Source organism: Panthera pardus, unplaced genomic scaffold, assembly GCF_024362965.1.
Source record: "Panthera pardus isolate Hobbes unplaced genomic scaffold, ASM2436296v1 HiC_scaffold_22, whole genome shotgun sequence".
Classification (NCBI taxonomy): Eukaryota; Metazoa; Chordata; class Mammalia; order Carnivora; family Felidae; genus Panthera; species Panthera pardus.
In genome coordinates, this window is record NW_026526788.1 from 7315475 (window position 1) to 7328218 (window position 12744).

General features: G+C 45.2%; 1 protein-coding gene across 2 annotated transcripts in view; it reads left to right on the forward strand.

The window, feature by feature from the left end:
• Nucleotides 1-4932: 4932 nt before the first annotated feature.
• Nucleotides 4933-12744, forward strand: part of ACTN2 (actinin alpha 2) — a 72094-nt gene continuing 64282 nt past the window's right edge. The window contains exon 1 of one of the 2 annotated variants that reach the window (XM_019418903.2): nucleotides 4933-5237. In XM_019418903.2, coding sequence (XP_019274448.1) covers nucleotides 5112-5237 — 126 coding nt within the window. In that variant the 5' untranslated portion in view covers nucleotides 4933-5111. The remainder of the gene's footprint in view (nucleotides 5238-12744) is intronic. The other variant, XM_019418904.2, reaches the window with a different exon arrangement.

Genomic DNA, 12744 nt, shown 5'->3' on the forward strand with positions numbered 1-12744 from the left:
ACATGTGGAATCTAAAATCCAGGCAAATGAACAAACAAAACAGAAACAGAGTCATAAATATAGAGAACAAATGGGTGGTTGGCAGAATGGAAGGGGGTAGCATACACGTCAAATAGGTGTAGAGGATTAAGAGGTATAAACTTCAGTTTTCAAATAAACAAGTCACAGGATATAAAGTATATAGTCAATAATATTGTAATAATTTGGTATGTTGACAGATGATCAACTAGACTTAGCATGATGATCATTTCACAATGTATATAAACGTTGAATCACAATGTGGTACCCCTGAAACTAATATAATATAGTCTGTCAACTACACTTCAATGAAAACTATAAAAATTGATTGATTTTTGAATATTCAAACCACTCCTGAATTCCTGGAATAAATCCCACTTGATCATGATGGATCCAATTTGCTAAAATTTTGTTGAGAGTTTTTGCATTGATTTTCATGAGAGATACTGATCCATTGCTTCCTTATACTATTTTTATCTACCTTTGGTATCAGACTAATACTGGTCTCATAGCATGAGTCAGAAAGCAGTCCTTTCTCTTTAGTTTCCTGGTTGTATATAACTGGAATTCTTTCTTAAATGTTTGATAAAATTTACCACAGAAGGCATGTTGCCCTTAAGAGATTTTATGTGTGTTTGGGGTGGAGTGGGTGGGAGAAGTTTTAAACTACCAATTGAGTTTCTTTAATAGATGCACGGCTATTCAGAATTTTTATTTCTTCTTGAATGAGCTTTGATAGTTTGTGTCATTAAAGGAATTTTTTGATTTCATCTAAGCTATTGAATTTATTGGCATATAGTTGTTAGTAATATTCACATATTATTCTTTTAATATCTACAGAATCTGTAATGATGTCACCTCTTTCATTCCTGATATAGATAATTTGCATTCTTTTTTTTTCTTTTACAATCAGTGTGGCTTTAAGTGTATCAATTTTATTGATGTCTTTTGGTTTCGGTGTAGGCTTACTGATTTTATTAATTTTCCTCTACTGGGTTTCTGTTTTACATGTTTTCTCAATTTCTGCTTTGATCTTTATTATTTCCTTCTTTTGTTTACTTTGGGTTTACTCTGCTTTTTTTTTTTTTTTCTAGTTTTTTAAGGTGGAAGCTTGAGGTCATTAACGTAAGATAGTTCTTTTCTTTCTTTTAAATTTTTAAAATGTTTTATTTATTTTTGAGACAGAGAGAGACAGAGCATGAGCAGGAGAGGGGCAGAGAGAGAGGGAGACACAGAATCTGAAGCAGGCTCCAGGCTCTGAGCTGTCAGCACAGAGCCCGATGCGGGGCTCGAACTCATGGACCGTGAGATCATGACCTGAGCCAAAGTTGGACGGTTAACCAACTGAGCCACCCAGGCACCCCAGATAATTCTTTTCTAATATAAGCACTTAGGACTACTAATTTTCCCTTAAGGACTGTTTCAGTGGCACCCCCAAACTTCTGATCTATTGTGTTTTCATTTTCATTTAGTTAAAAAAATACTTTCTAATATCTCTTTTCATTTCTCTTTTGATTTTTTGGGTTACCTAGATGTTACTTAATTTCCAAATATCTGGGGATTTTCTAGAGATCTTTTGGTTACCCACGTCTAATTTAATTCTATTGTGGTCTGAAAGCATACTTTGTAAAACTTGTATCCTTTTAAATTCATTGAGAGTTGTTTTATGGCCATGAATATGATCAATCTCACTGCTCATGCTGGTTTTCCATAATCCCCAAGTTTCACAGGTGTAGCCGGTTCACACAGTGGGTTTCATTAGAAGAGAGGAACACTGAACTTGGGGATTCATGACTTTTATGGCAAGAAGCAGCAAGACTGCTCTTTGTTTATGGGTAGACATTACCTCATCTGTCAAGGTTGCCCATTGCAAATACAACCTCGAGAAATGGCCTCAATAAACTGCTGCCAGGGTCCTGCAATTTTGGCATACCTGCAAGAATATGTAGGCATCCTCAGGACCACGGTGGATCACCCCTCCAACGATGTCACTGAAGCTCTTTTCGTTCTTTTGGATTATTTTTTTTCTCTCTGTATTTTGGATAGTTTCTATTTCCATGCTTTCAAATTCACTAATCTTTTCTTTTGCAGTGTCTAATCTGCACTTAATCCCGCAGTGTATTCTTCATCTCAGATATTGTAGTCTTCATGTCTAAAAGTTTCACTTAGGTCTTTTAAAAATATCTTCCATGTTTCTATTTAACTTTAAATTTTTTAAAAATGTTTGTTTCTTTTTGAAGGAAAGAGAGAGACGGAGCATGAGCAGGGGAGGGGCAGAGAGAGAGAGGAAGACACGGAATCCCAAGCAGGCTCCAGGCTCTGAGCTGTCAGCACAGAGCCCAACATGGGGCTCGAACTCACAAGCCACCCAGGTGCCCCTATTTAACTTTTTGAATATACAGAACATAGTAGTAATAACTGTTTTAATGTCCTTGTCTGGTACCTAATTTGTGTGCCAGCCCTGGGTCAGTTTTGATTGATTGTTATTCTCATTATCATGGATGATGTTTTTCTCTCTCTTTCACCTGAGGGAATCTTTGATTGCTTGCCAGATTGTGGTTTTTACATTGTTGGGTGCTGGATATTTTTGTATTCCTATAAATCTTCCTGAGCTTTTGTTCTGCGATGTAGTTCAGTTACTTGGAAACAGTTCAGTCACTTGGTAACAGTTTATCCTTTTGGGTCTTGCTTTTGTGACTTTTATGACTGTTTGATGATTTGCTAGTCTGGGTTAGAGTCATGCTCATTCTAGGAGTAGCCAAGGAATAATTAGTTCCACAGTACTGAGACAAGTCATTCCCAAGTACTCTACTCTGCTCCACTGCTCTGTGAATTATGAGTCTCTGCCATCCGGTGGTTGGAGCAGACACCCGCCTGGCCCTGTGTGAATGCTGCGCAGTCTTCCCCTTACTCCTCTGAGATGGCTGTCTCAGTATATCATTTAGTGTAGGGGTAATTTCCCCCCACTTCTGAATACTCCATCTGATGCCCCGTGAATTGTGAGGTTTTCCACTCTGGTTAAGGAAAACAGGAACGACTCAGGCCCTTTATGAATTCCAAGGACCATTGCTTCCGGGTCTTTTGGCTGCTTCCTTCCTTGGCCTCGGGTATTTTTCTCCCATGCATTCACTGATCAGACTAGAGGGACAGTCTCTGGAAATCTCCAGGGTTCTCTCTCTTTGCAGCTCTCTCCTCTTCTGTAATTGGGTCTTGCAAAATCTAGCCACCTTGGTCTCTCTGAACTCCCAGCCTAGGGAGACCATTGAACTACCCGTGGGTCCCCTTTTATTGTATTGCACCTTAGAATCTACTCTAGGCAATAAACTGGGGAAATCATAGTTTTCATGTTTTTTTTTTTTTATTTCCTTCCATCATCCTCCTTCTTTGCCTGATGACCAACGTCTTGAAGATCTTTGTTTCATAGATATTTTTCCCCTCGATTTTGGTTGTTTCAGGACGGATGGTAAATCTGGCTTTTATTCCATCTCAGCTGGAATCTGAGGTCCCCCAGTTAATTTTTTTAAGACTAAGATGACAGTTTTTATCATTGTCGATACAGTTTCTAATTGTTAAAGTTTAGTGACAAACTTGTTCAGAGAGTATGACTTTAATGCAAAATATAAGCTTAAAATCTTAAGTTTAAATCCAGGCAAATTAGTGCAGTCACTGTTTCCAAGAGTGCTTATTCCTTCAACAAATATTTGAGCACCTACTAAGTAGTAGACATCCTTCTAGTTGCTGGTAATTCCGGCTGTGAACAAGGCAAAATTTCTGCTCTCATGGAGTTCATGTTCTTTCTAGTGAGTATGTTTCACAAAATGTTAATGCAGCATATATGCTAATTTGTCAAAGTCGTTTTGCAAAAAGCTCAAAATAATAAAAGTAAGTGATGTAAAAATTCTGAGGAACAATGATAAATCTGAGCATAGTTTCAGCTTGAAACATGTGAAGAAATTAAAAGCTTTTGAATCACGAACAGCTATGGAGCATCTGTGGGCAACTTTTATTCAATTTGGACATGAACTTCAGAAGGCACGTTTCCTGCCTATCAGCTCACATCTAGTATCCCAGTGTGTGGATTACAGGAAGCGCTTAATAAATATTCGATGAAAAAAATTTCAACCTGCTTGTCCCAAAGGACCTCACCTCGGTTCCTCCAGGGCATAACCGATAGGGAACAGCTAACCAGACCACAGGAATGAAAAGGCTTATGTGCAACATATCAAGGCGAGTTTTAAGTGTAACATGAAGCTGGCTGCTTGTCCTCCATTGTCAGTTCTTTTAAATTTATGACTGGCAGGTGAGAGCTGATCCTTCCCGCCTTTGGTTCGGTTCCTGACATTTTAACACGGTTGATCCAAGTCCCCTGCCTTGATTTCCCCCAGGTGAGGGCGGGTAGAAGAAAACGAGGGGATTCTGTAGCTTTTAAACTTTACTTTTCAGGCGTGTATGTGCGTGTTATCTATGGAAATAGGTGGAAAACGTGAATATGCAAATGATATCTGGAAAACTTGGAGGCGTTGGAGGTGGTCAGGGATCCCGACCATGGGTGCCCCCTGCCCGGGCCCGCGTACACCCACCCCTCCTCCCCTCCGCCCCGTAACCGGCTCGGGCGCCCGCAACCGAGCCCGCCGCGAGGCAGAAGGGTAAGTGGGAGGCGTGGGCTGGTGCATGCAGGCTCCGCTCGCGGCCAAGGAGGTTTGCTGCAGCCGGGCGATCGGGGACCCCCAGCCGCCCCGCGTCCCAGCCCGCCAGCACGTGCTCGGCGCAGCGGGGGCGGGGGCAGAGGCGGGGGCGGGCGGAGGGCGGGGCGGGGGCGCGGCCCGGCGGCCACGTGACGGGCGGCGCGGGTATTAAGCGGCGCGGCAGCTGCTCGCGGCTCGAGCTGGTGCTTCGCCCGCGACCCAGCGTCTAGGCGTGCCGCCCCGAGAGGAGCCGCGCGAAGGTCACCCCGCGCCCGCCAGTCCGCCGCCCGCGCCTCTGCCGAGCTCCGCGCGCCCGCCGGCCCCGCCGCGTCTCCGCCCGCCCGCCCGTCCGTCAGTCCGTCCGTCAGTCCGTGCGCGCCCCGCCGCAGCCCCGGCCCCCCGAGCGCCATGAACCAGATAGAGCCCGGCGTGCAGTACAACTACGTCTACGAAGATGACGAGTACATGATCCAGGAGGAGGAGTGGGACCGCGACCTGCTCCTCGACCCGGCCTGGGAGAAGCAGCAGAGGAAGGTCAGCAAGGGCCCCGTGCCCGCCGTCTGCGGGCTCGGCCCGCGCGTCTGTGTGTCCCGGTCCCCCCGCGGGCTCGCCCACTGCGTGCACCTGCGAGTGGGCGCGCGGTGGAGGTGTTGTGTTGTCCCGTGTCATCGTAGCCCGCGTGCCCCGTGAGGAAGGAGAACACGTCCAGGGACGGGCACGAACCCGGGCGCCCTGCGTGTGTGCGCGCGCGCGCGTGTGCGTGTGTGTCTGTGCGCGCGCGTGTGTAAGTAACTGAAGAGTCACAAAACGAAAAACGTTAAAGGGGGAACAGTGTATGTGTTTCTGCTTTAACCAGTGTCAGACCAGAACCTGAAAGTCTCAGGTCGGTCTGCTCCTGACCCCTGGCGTCTGTGACCTTCGCCGCAAGAGTTATACTAACCTGCACCACTGTGTTCACTTGCCCCCAGCCCATCTCTCCTCAGATGAAAATGTCAAGTGAACATCAGCGTCAACGGGATAGTCACAGGGCTGCCCGAAGAGTAGATTTGCAAATCATTTCTTAAGTGTTTGGGGCTCCTAAGAGAGGGATGCTGTATGGACACTAGACATTCACCAGTGAAGTAATAATTATTTCACGCTCTATTTGTGGTTCATTGAGGTAAGCACACAGGGACGAGGGAGTCAGCCAACTCTGAAAGCTCCCTGCCCAACTTGGTTGGCGCTCTGGGGGCCCAGTGGAATATTCCACTATTTCAAGGTTTCTTCTTGATCCCCTTGGCTGGAACACGTAGAGAATGTTCATCAGGAGGCTAAACCCACCTCCTGTTTGACTGGGCACAGAGCCTGGTGGGGTCAGGCATGCCATCGCAGACCTGCGAACCCAACTTTATGATGACAGTGTCATGACAAAAGCAAAGTGCCCTACACTCCCGCCTCCCCTATTTTTCTGGGGGTGGAGCAAAGTGGATTTCCCTTCTAAGGACCTGCTTTGACGTGAATAACCTCTGTTGACCATATGCGTGCATAGGAAATGTAGCTGCCACTGTGAGTGAGTGTGCTGTGTTACTTGGTGAATTAGTGTACGGCCGTGGGAAACACGTACATCTGTACTTTCTCTCCCAGTGAGCAGTGTTAGCGAAGGATCTCTCCTGGAACGATCTCTCCCTATTTGGATACTTGTCAAATAGCCAAGCATTGTTCTTATATCAAGATTCCTCTTTGGTTGTCTACCCTCTCTGGTAAAATACATTTACTGTTACTACTTTAAACCTCAAATTTGGCTACATTTCACCCTCCACGTTAGTTTCCTAAGACTTCCACTATCCCCACTTTCTTGGAAGCCAGAGAATTGGAAGTGATAAATGTAAAGGAAAATAAAATTTCAAATCTTCTACAATTTTTAAATGACACTGTGAGGGAAAACACATGGATTATGAACGTGTCATCTGGACTAGGTGATGCGTGGTCAAGCAGAAGTGCAAAAGTGACTTTAATTTTTAGCGTGAGTGTTTCTCTTTAAAAAATTTCCCCAAAGTTTTGATTGGTACATTTTCATGGTCATGTTTTTGTTTTTGTTTTTTTTTTTTGTATGGGAAACAGTAAATAGCTAAGGAATTGGGCAGATAGTCTGCCCATCATTTTTAGGAATAATAGTCTGATCACAGTGGTTTCTGCTTTTGTTTTTTAGTTTTGGATAGAGCTGATGTCAGTTTCCAAAAGCCACATTGACATATATCTCCTGTCATATTTTTTTTAATGCATTCACAATATTTTTTTGATATAATGGCATTGTTGTAATTTTTGTTTTAAGTTTGGGATACCTGCATGAATATAATATGATAATTGGATAGCCCTTGACATACATTATTATACTTCCTGTTCCCGATTCAAAAGAATGCTAAGTTTAAAGTGAGAATTTATTTTTATTTTTATTTTTAAGCTAAATCTGAGCTCACACACAGATCTTGCGGGTGTGAGTGGGGAATCCACTGCATTAGGACACAGGTCTGAACAGATCCAGAAGAGAACTCTGTTTCTACTTTTGGTATAGAACCTACTCAGGTCAATAAAATAATATCGAGCTGTGAGCTCAGTGTAGCCAGAGCAGTGGCCTCTATTTATGTCGTATGAGACAAACTGTTGGAACGGGACAAGGGTAAAATGCCATTGTTTCTATTGTGGGCTACCTTCTCCACACTTGCCATTTCAGTGATATGCTGGGTATGAGATCTGTCAACAGATGCTGGTAACACACGATGACGTCTGTGGCGTTATAATGGATGCGGTGCCTAATTATATCCACGGTTCAGAGAGTCTCATGGGCTGTGGTAATCCTTGCTCCCTGGTGTGGAATTCTTTGGTACAGAAGGACTTAACAAAAGTAGAGTGCTTGTTTCTTTCTTTCTTTCTTTCTTTCTTTTTTTTTTTTTTGATGATTTTTACAAATTTTGGTAAGAAACATATAAAATTGACCATCTTAAGCACGTTTCAGTGTGCAGTTCATCGGAGTTAAGAATACCCACATTGTTGTGTTATGCAACCAATCTTCTGAACTCTTTTCATCTTCCAAGACTAAACTCTGGATACCCATTAAAGAATAAGTTTGCATTCTCCCCTCTCCCCAGCCCCTGGCAACCACTGGTCTACTTTCTGTCTCTAAGAATTTAACTCCGCTAGGGACCTCATATAGGTAGAATCATAACGGTATTTGTCCTTTTGAGTCTGGCTCATTTCACTTAGCATAATGTTCACAAGGTCCACCCGTGTTACGGGCTGCGTCAGAATTTCCTTCCTTTTTAAGGCTGACTGATATTCCGCTGTATGTATCTTCCACGTTTTGTTTATTTATCCGCAGGTGGACACTTGGACCGCTTTTGTCTATTGTGAATAATGCTGGTATAAACATGGGTGTACAAATACCTTTTCATGACCCTGCTTTCAATTTTGCTGGTTTTATACCCAGAAATGAAATTTCTGGACCATGTGGTAGTTCCATTTTCAATTTTTTTGAGGAAGTGTAGTGTTTTTTCCAAAAAGAGGCAATTCAGAAGACACTGAATTTAGCAGAAGTATGTGCAGGCATTTCGAAGGGCTCCCTTTCTCTTTCAGGGGTGTTTAGTAACAGGGGTAGGGATATACATATTCATGTAAGTTAGGCTGTCTTCAGTGGACTTTTGAAACTCCTAGAGCTTTGGTATTTAGAAGCAAGCTTCTCTTGGAACCAAGGAACACATTCAACCTTCAGTTCAACGGAAGCCTAATCAGGAGGTGACTTGTGAGAACAGCAATGCTGAATATGTGTGCTATCTCTGTGAGCTTGGGGCACTGTCCTTCACTCTGGGAGCCTCGCACAGGCCTTTTAAGGAAATGACTATGTGTTTTGAAGTATAAAGGGTCCCTACATCCTTAATTTGTTTATGGCTAGAGGACGGATAAACTTTTGTACCAGTCGTTGGGAGAATAAGAGAGTGGTTCATTTATTCTGTGTTCGGAACTCTCACTGGTTTTAATCATTCTGGAGAGAAAGTCAAGTTGTTTTGCATGTCTGTCATTTAGAGGGTCCGATTCACGGTTCACCCTGGAGCAAGTCTGCCATCCAGGCCAAAGTGTCGCCGTGTCAGCTCAGGCAGCATGGACGGACACGTGTGGGAGCAGCTGCCCACAGGGTCCAGGTTAAACAGAGAGCCCAGGGACCTGAGAGTTCTGTGTTCTGAGGAGAGCAGCTGCTGGTTAAGGGCACAAGGTGAAGCTGTTCCCCGCTGCATGTTGCAGTCTGCCTCTGCCTGAATATTTCCCTGGAGAAAAGGCACTGTGTGTTCCAACAAGGTGAACGGTTGATGAAACGCTTGTGAACTTTCTCAGATTGATGAGACCTAGAGGAATCCCAGCGCTCCCTGGTACTCTCTGACCGCGATCAAGTCCCTAAACCTTCAAGTTTCTGTTTCTTTATCTAGAAAATAAAGATACGTGGGACCTTTCTCACCTCGTCATGCTTTTCAAGATCCAGGGGTTAAATCAGTTTACGTTGAAGGGGCTTTAGACACTATACATGTTCAAATGTTATTACCTTCATGTGGCAAATATTTGTTTTAGCAACTGGTGTAATGGTGGTTAGCTGTGCAGTAGGTCTGCACTTGGACTGCTGGGGGACAACAGAGCACAGATTTGTTCCTTAGTGACTTTGCTGTACTTTTGTTTTTTTTATTGCGGAGAAATATATATAAAATTTACCATTTTAACCATTAAAATTTTTTTTAGTGTTTATTTTTGAGAGAGGGAGACAGAAAGAGACAGAGCACACACGGGGGAGGAGCAGAGAGAGAGAGAGAGAGATAGAGAGAGAGAGACAGAATCCAAAGCAGGCTCCAGGCTCTGAGCTGTCAGCACAGAGCCTGACATGGGGCTCAAAGTCACAAACCATGAGGTCACGACCTGAGCTAAAGTTGGTCACTTAACTGACTAAGCGACTCAGGCGCCCCTTAACCATTTTTAAGGGTACGATTCAGTGACATTAATACATTCACATGGCCATGCAGCCATCATCCCCATCCATCTGAACTTTTCCAGCATCCCAAACTGAAACTCTGTGCCCACTAAACACTAACTTCCCATCATCCCCCTCCCCTGATATACATTTTTTTTAAGTTTATTCGTTTATTTTGAGAGAGAATGAGGGTGTAAGGGAGGGGCAAAGAGAGAGGGAGACAAAGAATCCGAAGCAGGCTCCAGGCTCTGAGCTGTCAGCACAGAGCCTGACTCGGGGCTCGAACTCACAGACCACGAGATCATGACCTGAGCCAAAGTCGGACACTTAACCAACTGAGCCACCCAGGCGCCCCTTGGTGTACTTTTAAAAAGAATGGATTTACACACTTGAACTTAGAAAATAAGACGTTGTTTAACATTAAGTGCCAGCGCTCGTTGTGTAAAGAACAAAAATTATGGGAGGTCAAATCAGGAAAGTCATCGTGGGTGAGAATAATGAGGAAGTAGCTTTGTAAAGGAGTAGGACTTGGGCCAGGCCATAATTTAAGTAGTAACTAAATATCAGCTGAGTGGCCAGTCACCCTTTCGTGCTATGAAAGCACCCTCACCCTTTTATTTCCTGGACCCCTGTCACCACCCTCTGACAAAGGGCGAAGGGAACAAGCTTAGAGAGTGAGAGCCTGAAAGGAGAAAGTGGCCAATGTGGCCAGCCTAGGACACCCAGCTCCATATTCTTGGATGCGTCTGCTGCTTCTGATGTGCTTGAGGGAGCAGGAAGAGACAGGCTTAGCTAAAGCTCAGGATGCAGGTTGAACTTCAGAGAGAAGAGAGAGAGGGCCAGCTTACAGGGGACCCAGGCTGCAGGTGATGGAGTCCAAGGGGCCGTGCTTGAAGAAGCCGACTGTTTGCGGAATGAATCGGATGCAGGAGGACCTGAGGCCAGGAGACCCAGGCAGAAGCCTGAGATGGGACCCGCAGGGTAGAGTGGCCAGGTTTAGATCTAGGGGCTGGTAGGAGAAATGGTGAGGAAGGCATCAATTTGAGAGTGGTCAGGAGGGATTATAAAAGTATTAAATGGCCCTGTGCTGTTCCACGGGAGGCTGCTGTATAAATCCAGTTAAGCAGACATGATCCCGCCGTCAGAGCTCCTGGACTGGAAAGTCAAGACCATGGTATTGACAAGGAACAAGCAAACTGATGAGGAGAATCGGTTTACCTGCCAGGAGATAGAAAGTGGCATATTTACAGGACATGTCATCCAGGGCAGGGGGGTGAGCTCCGGGGCTGTGGGACAAGTCATGTGTTCCCGAGGCCATCCATCACTTGAAGGGAGGGCTGGAGTTCTAAGGGGCCCCTGATGTCCAGAGAAGGATGCCGATGGGTAGGTGTGGAAAGGCAGAATCTAGTATGAGCACCAACACACCTCTGACCCCGGAGGGACGGTTGTTCTAAATACACACTTGGTTCGAGTGGTAAGGCAGAAAAGTCACTTTTTGTCTTCAGACCCTCCCCGAGACGCTGGGGCCCCACGCCTTCAGCCAAGTTCACCAGGGAAGAAACTTGAACTCAAAAGAAGATTCTACAAGGGTGTGGGAGGACGGATATAATTCTTAGCTGGGAAACTTAATGAACGTGGCTTCAGAAAGCTGTCAGAAAGCTGCAGTCAGTGGCTGCAGCTGGGAGACACCTACAGAAAAGGCACAGTCCCCGAGTGGGCGGGGGAGCCACCATGATGAGCAGAGGAGTCGGTACGGAATACGTTGGAGGACAGTCAGAATTGTACCGCTGTTTCCCTGGGAACGGTACTAATTCTTCCAGAAAGAACAGAGAGCAAAGATTAGGGGGAACGTTTGCTAACTGCTGTGCTAGACAAATTCCAAAGGAAGGAAAATCTTGAGCGCAAGGGATTGGTCTTTCCAAAGAAGTCTGGGGGGAACATTTTCTACACAAACGCACATCTGGGGGCACGCACCTGTCCCCCTCCCTGCAATTTTCCAGATCGGAAACGTTCTTTGCTTTTTTGGTTTTTTTTTTACCTGCAGCCCTACCGAAGAGCAAAATCTAAACGGACCACAGGCATGGTCTTTCTTTCTTTCATTCGTTGGACATTTTTCGTGTCCAGGGATAGAGAATTGAGTTGACACCACCTTAGGCCTTAAGGAACTTACAGCCCAGTTCAAGAGACAGAAAGGTCAGTGCGAAGCGCACAGGAAGGACACCCCATTCCACTAGGCTGGTGAAAGAAAGGAGAGAATATTTCCCTAATGTCCCACCTGGGTGGTTTCCTGTCGCGGTGAATGGAAACATCTTCCTCCGTGTCACCCAAGCGGGATTCTGGGAGTTATCCTTGGTGCCTCCCTCCCTGTCAACTCTGGTGGAGCCCATCTGCTGAAGTCCTCTGGACCCTGCCCCTTCCTCCTGTTATATACGTTAAGGTCTTCAGAGCTTCTGTGTTTCCTGCCTGGATTAGGGTGGTGGCCTCCTGTGCTGTCACCCTCCCATAGCTCATGCTTCTCTGCAGGCTTTTCTCCATGATCCTGGCAGGAATGATCTTTATGGAACACAAGCCTGGTCATGGTATTTCCTGCTTAAAGTTCCTCTGTGTTTTTTTTTAATTGCCATCAGGAGAGAATTTGGACCCCATGCAGTGGTTTGTGAGGCCAGGTCTCACCTAGCCTCTGTCTACTATTCCATTTCTCCCCCACAGGTTCAAGGTCCAACCCCACAGAGTGGTATTCACCCCTTTGCCTTATGCCCAGCCCCTATGTCCTCTGCTCATTCTGGAGTTCCTCCTCCATCAGGTCCCTCCTCCAGGAGGCTAGCCTTCTAGAACATGGGTCACCTGGTAGTGTTTTGGTCTCCCTCTGAGGGCTGTGGGCAGACACTCTCTGGTTCCCGGAGCCCTGCACTGAGCCTGCTCAGACTCTGAACTCATTTGTGGAATGAAAAAAGTTATGAGTTCTATTTCCAAAAGGCATTTAGTACAATTAAAATTTTTAAGTGTAATAATTAACAACCTAGTTTTGCAGTCTTTATAACTCCTTGAGCTATATAT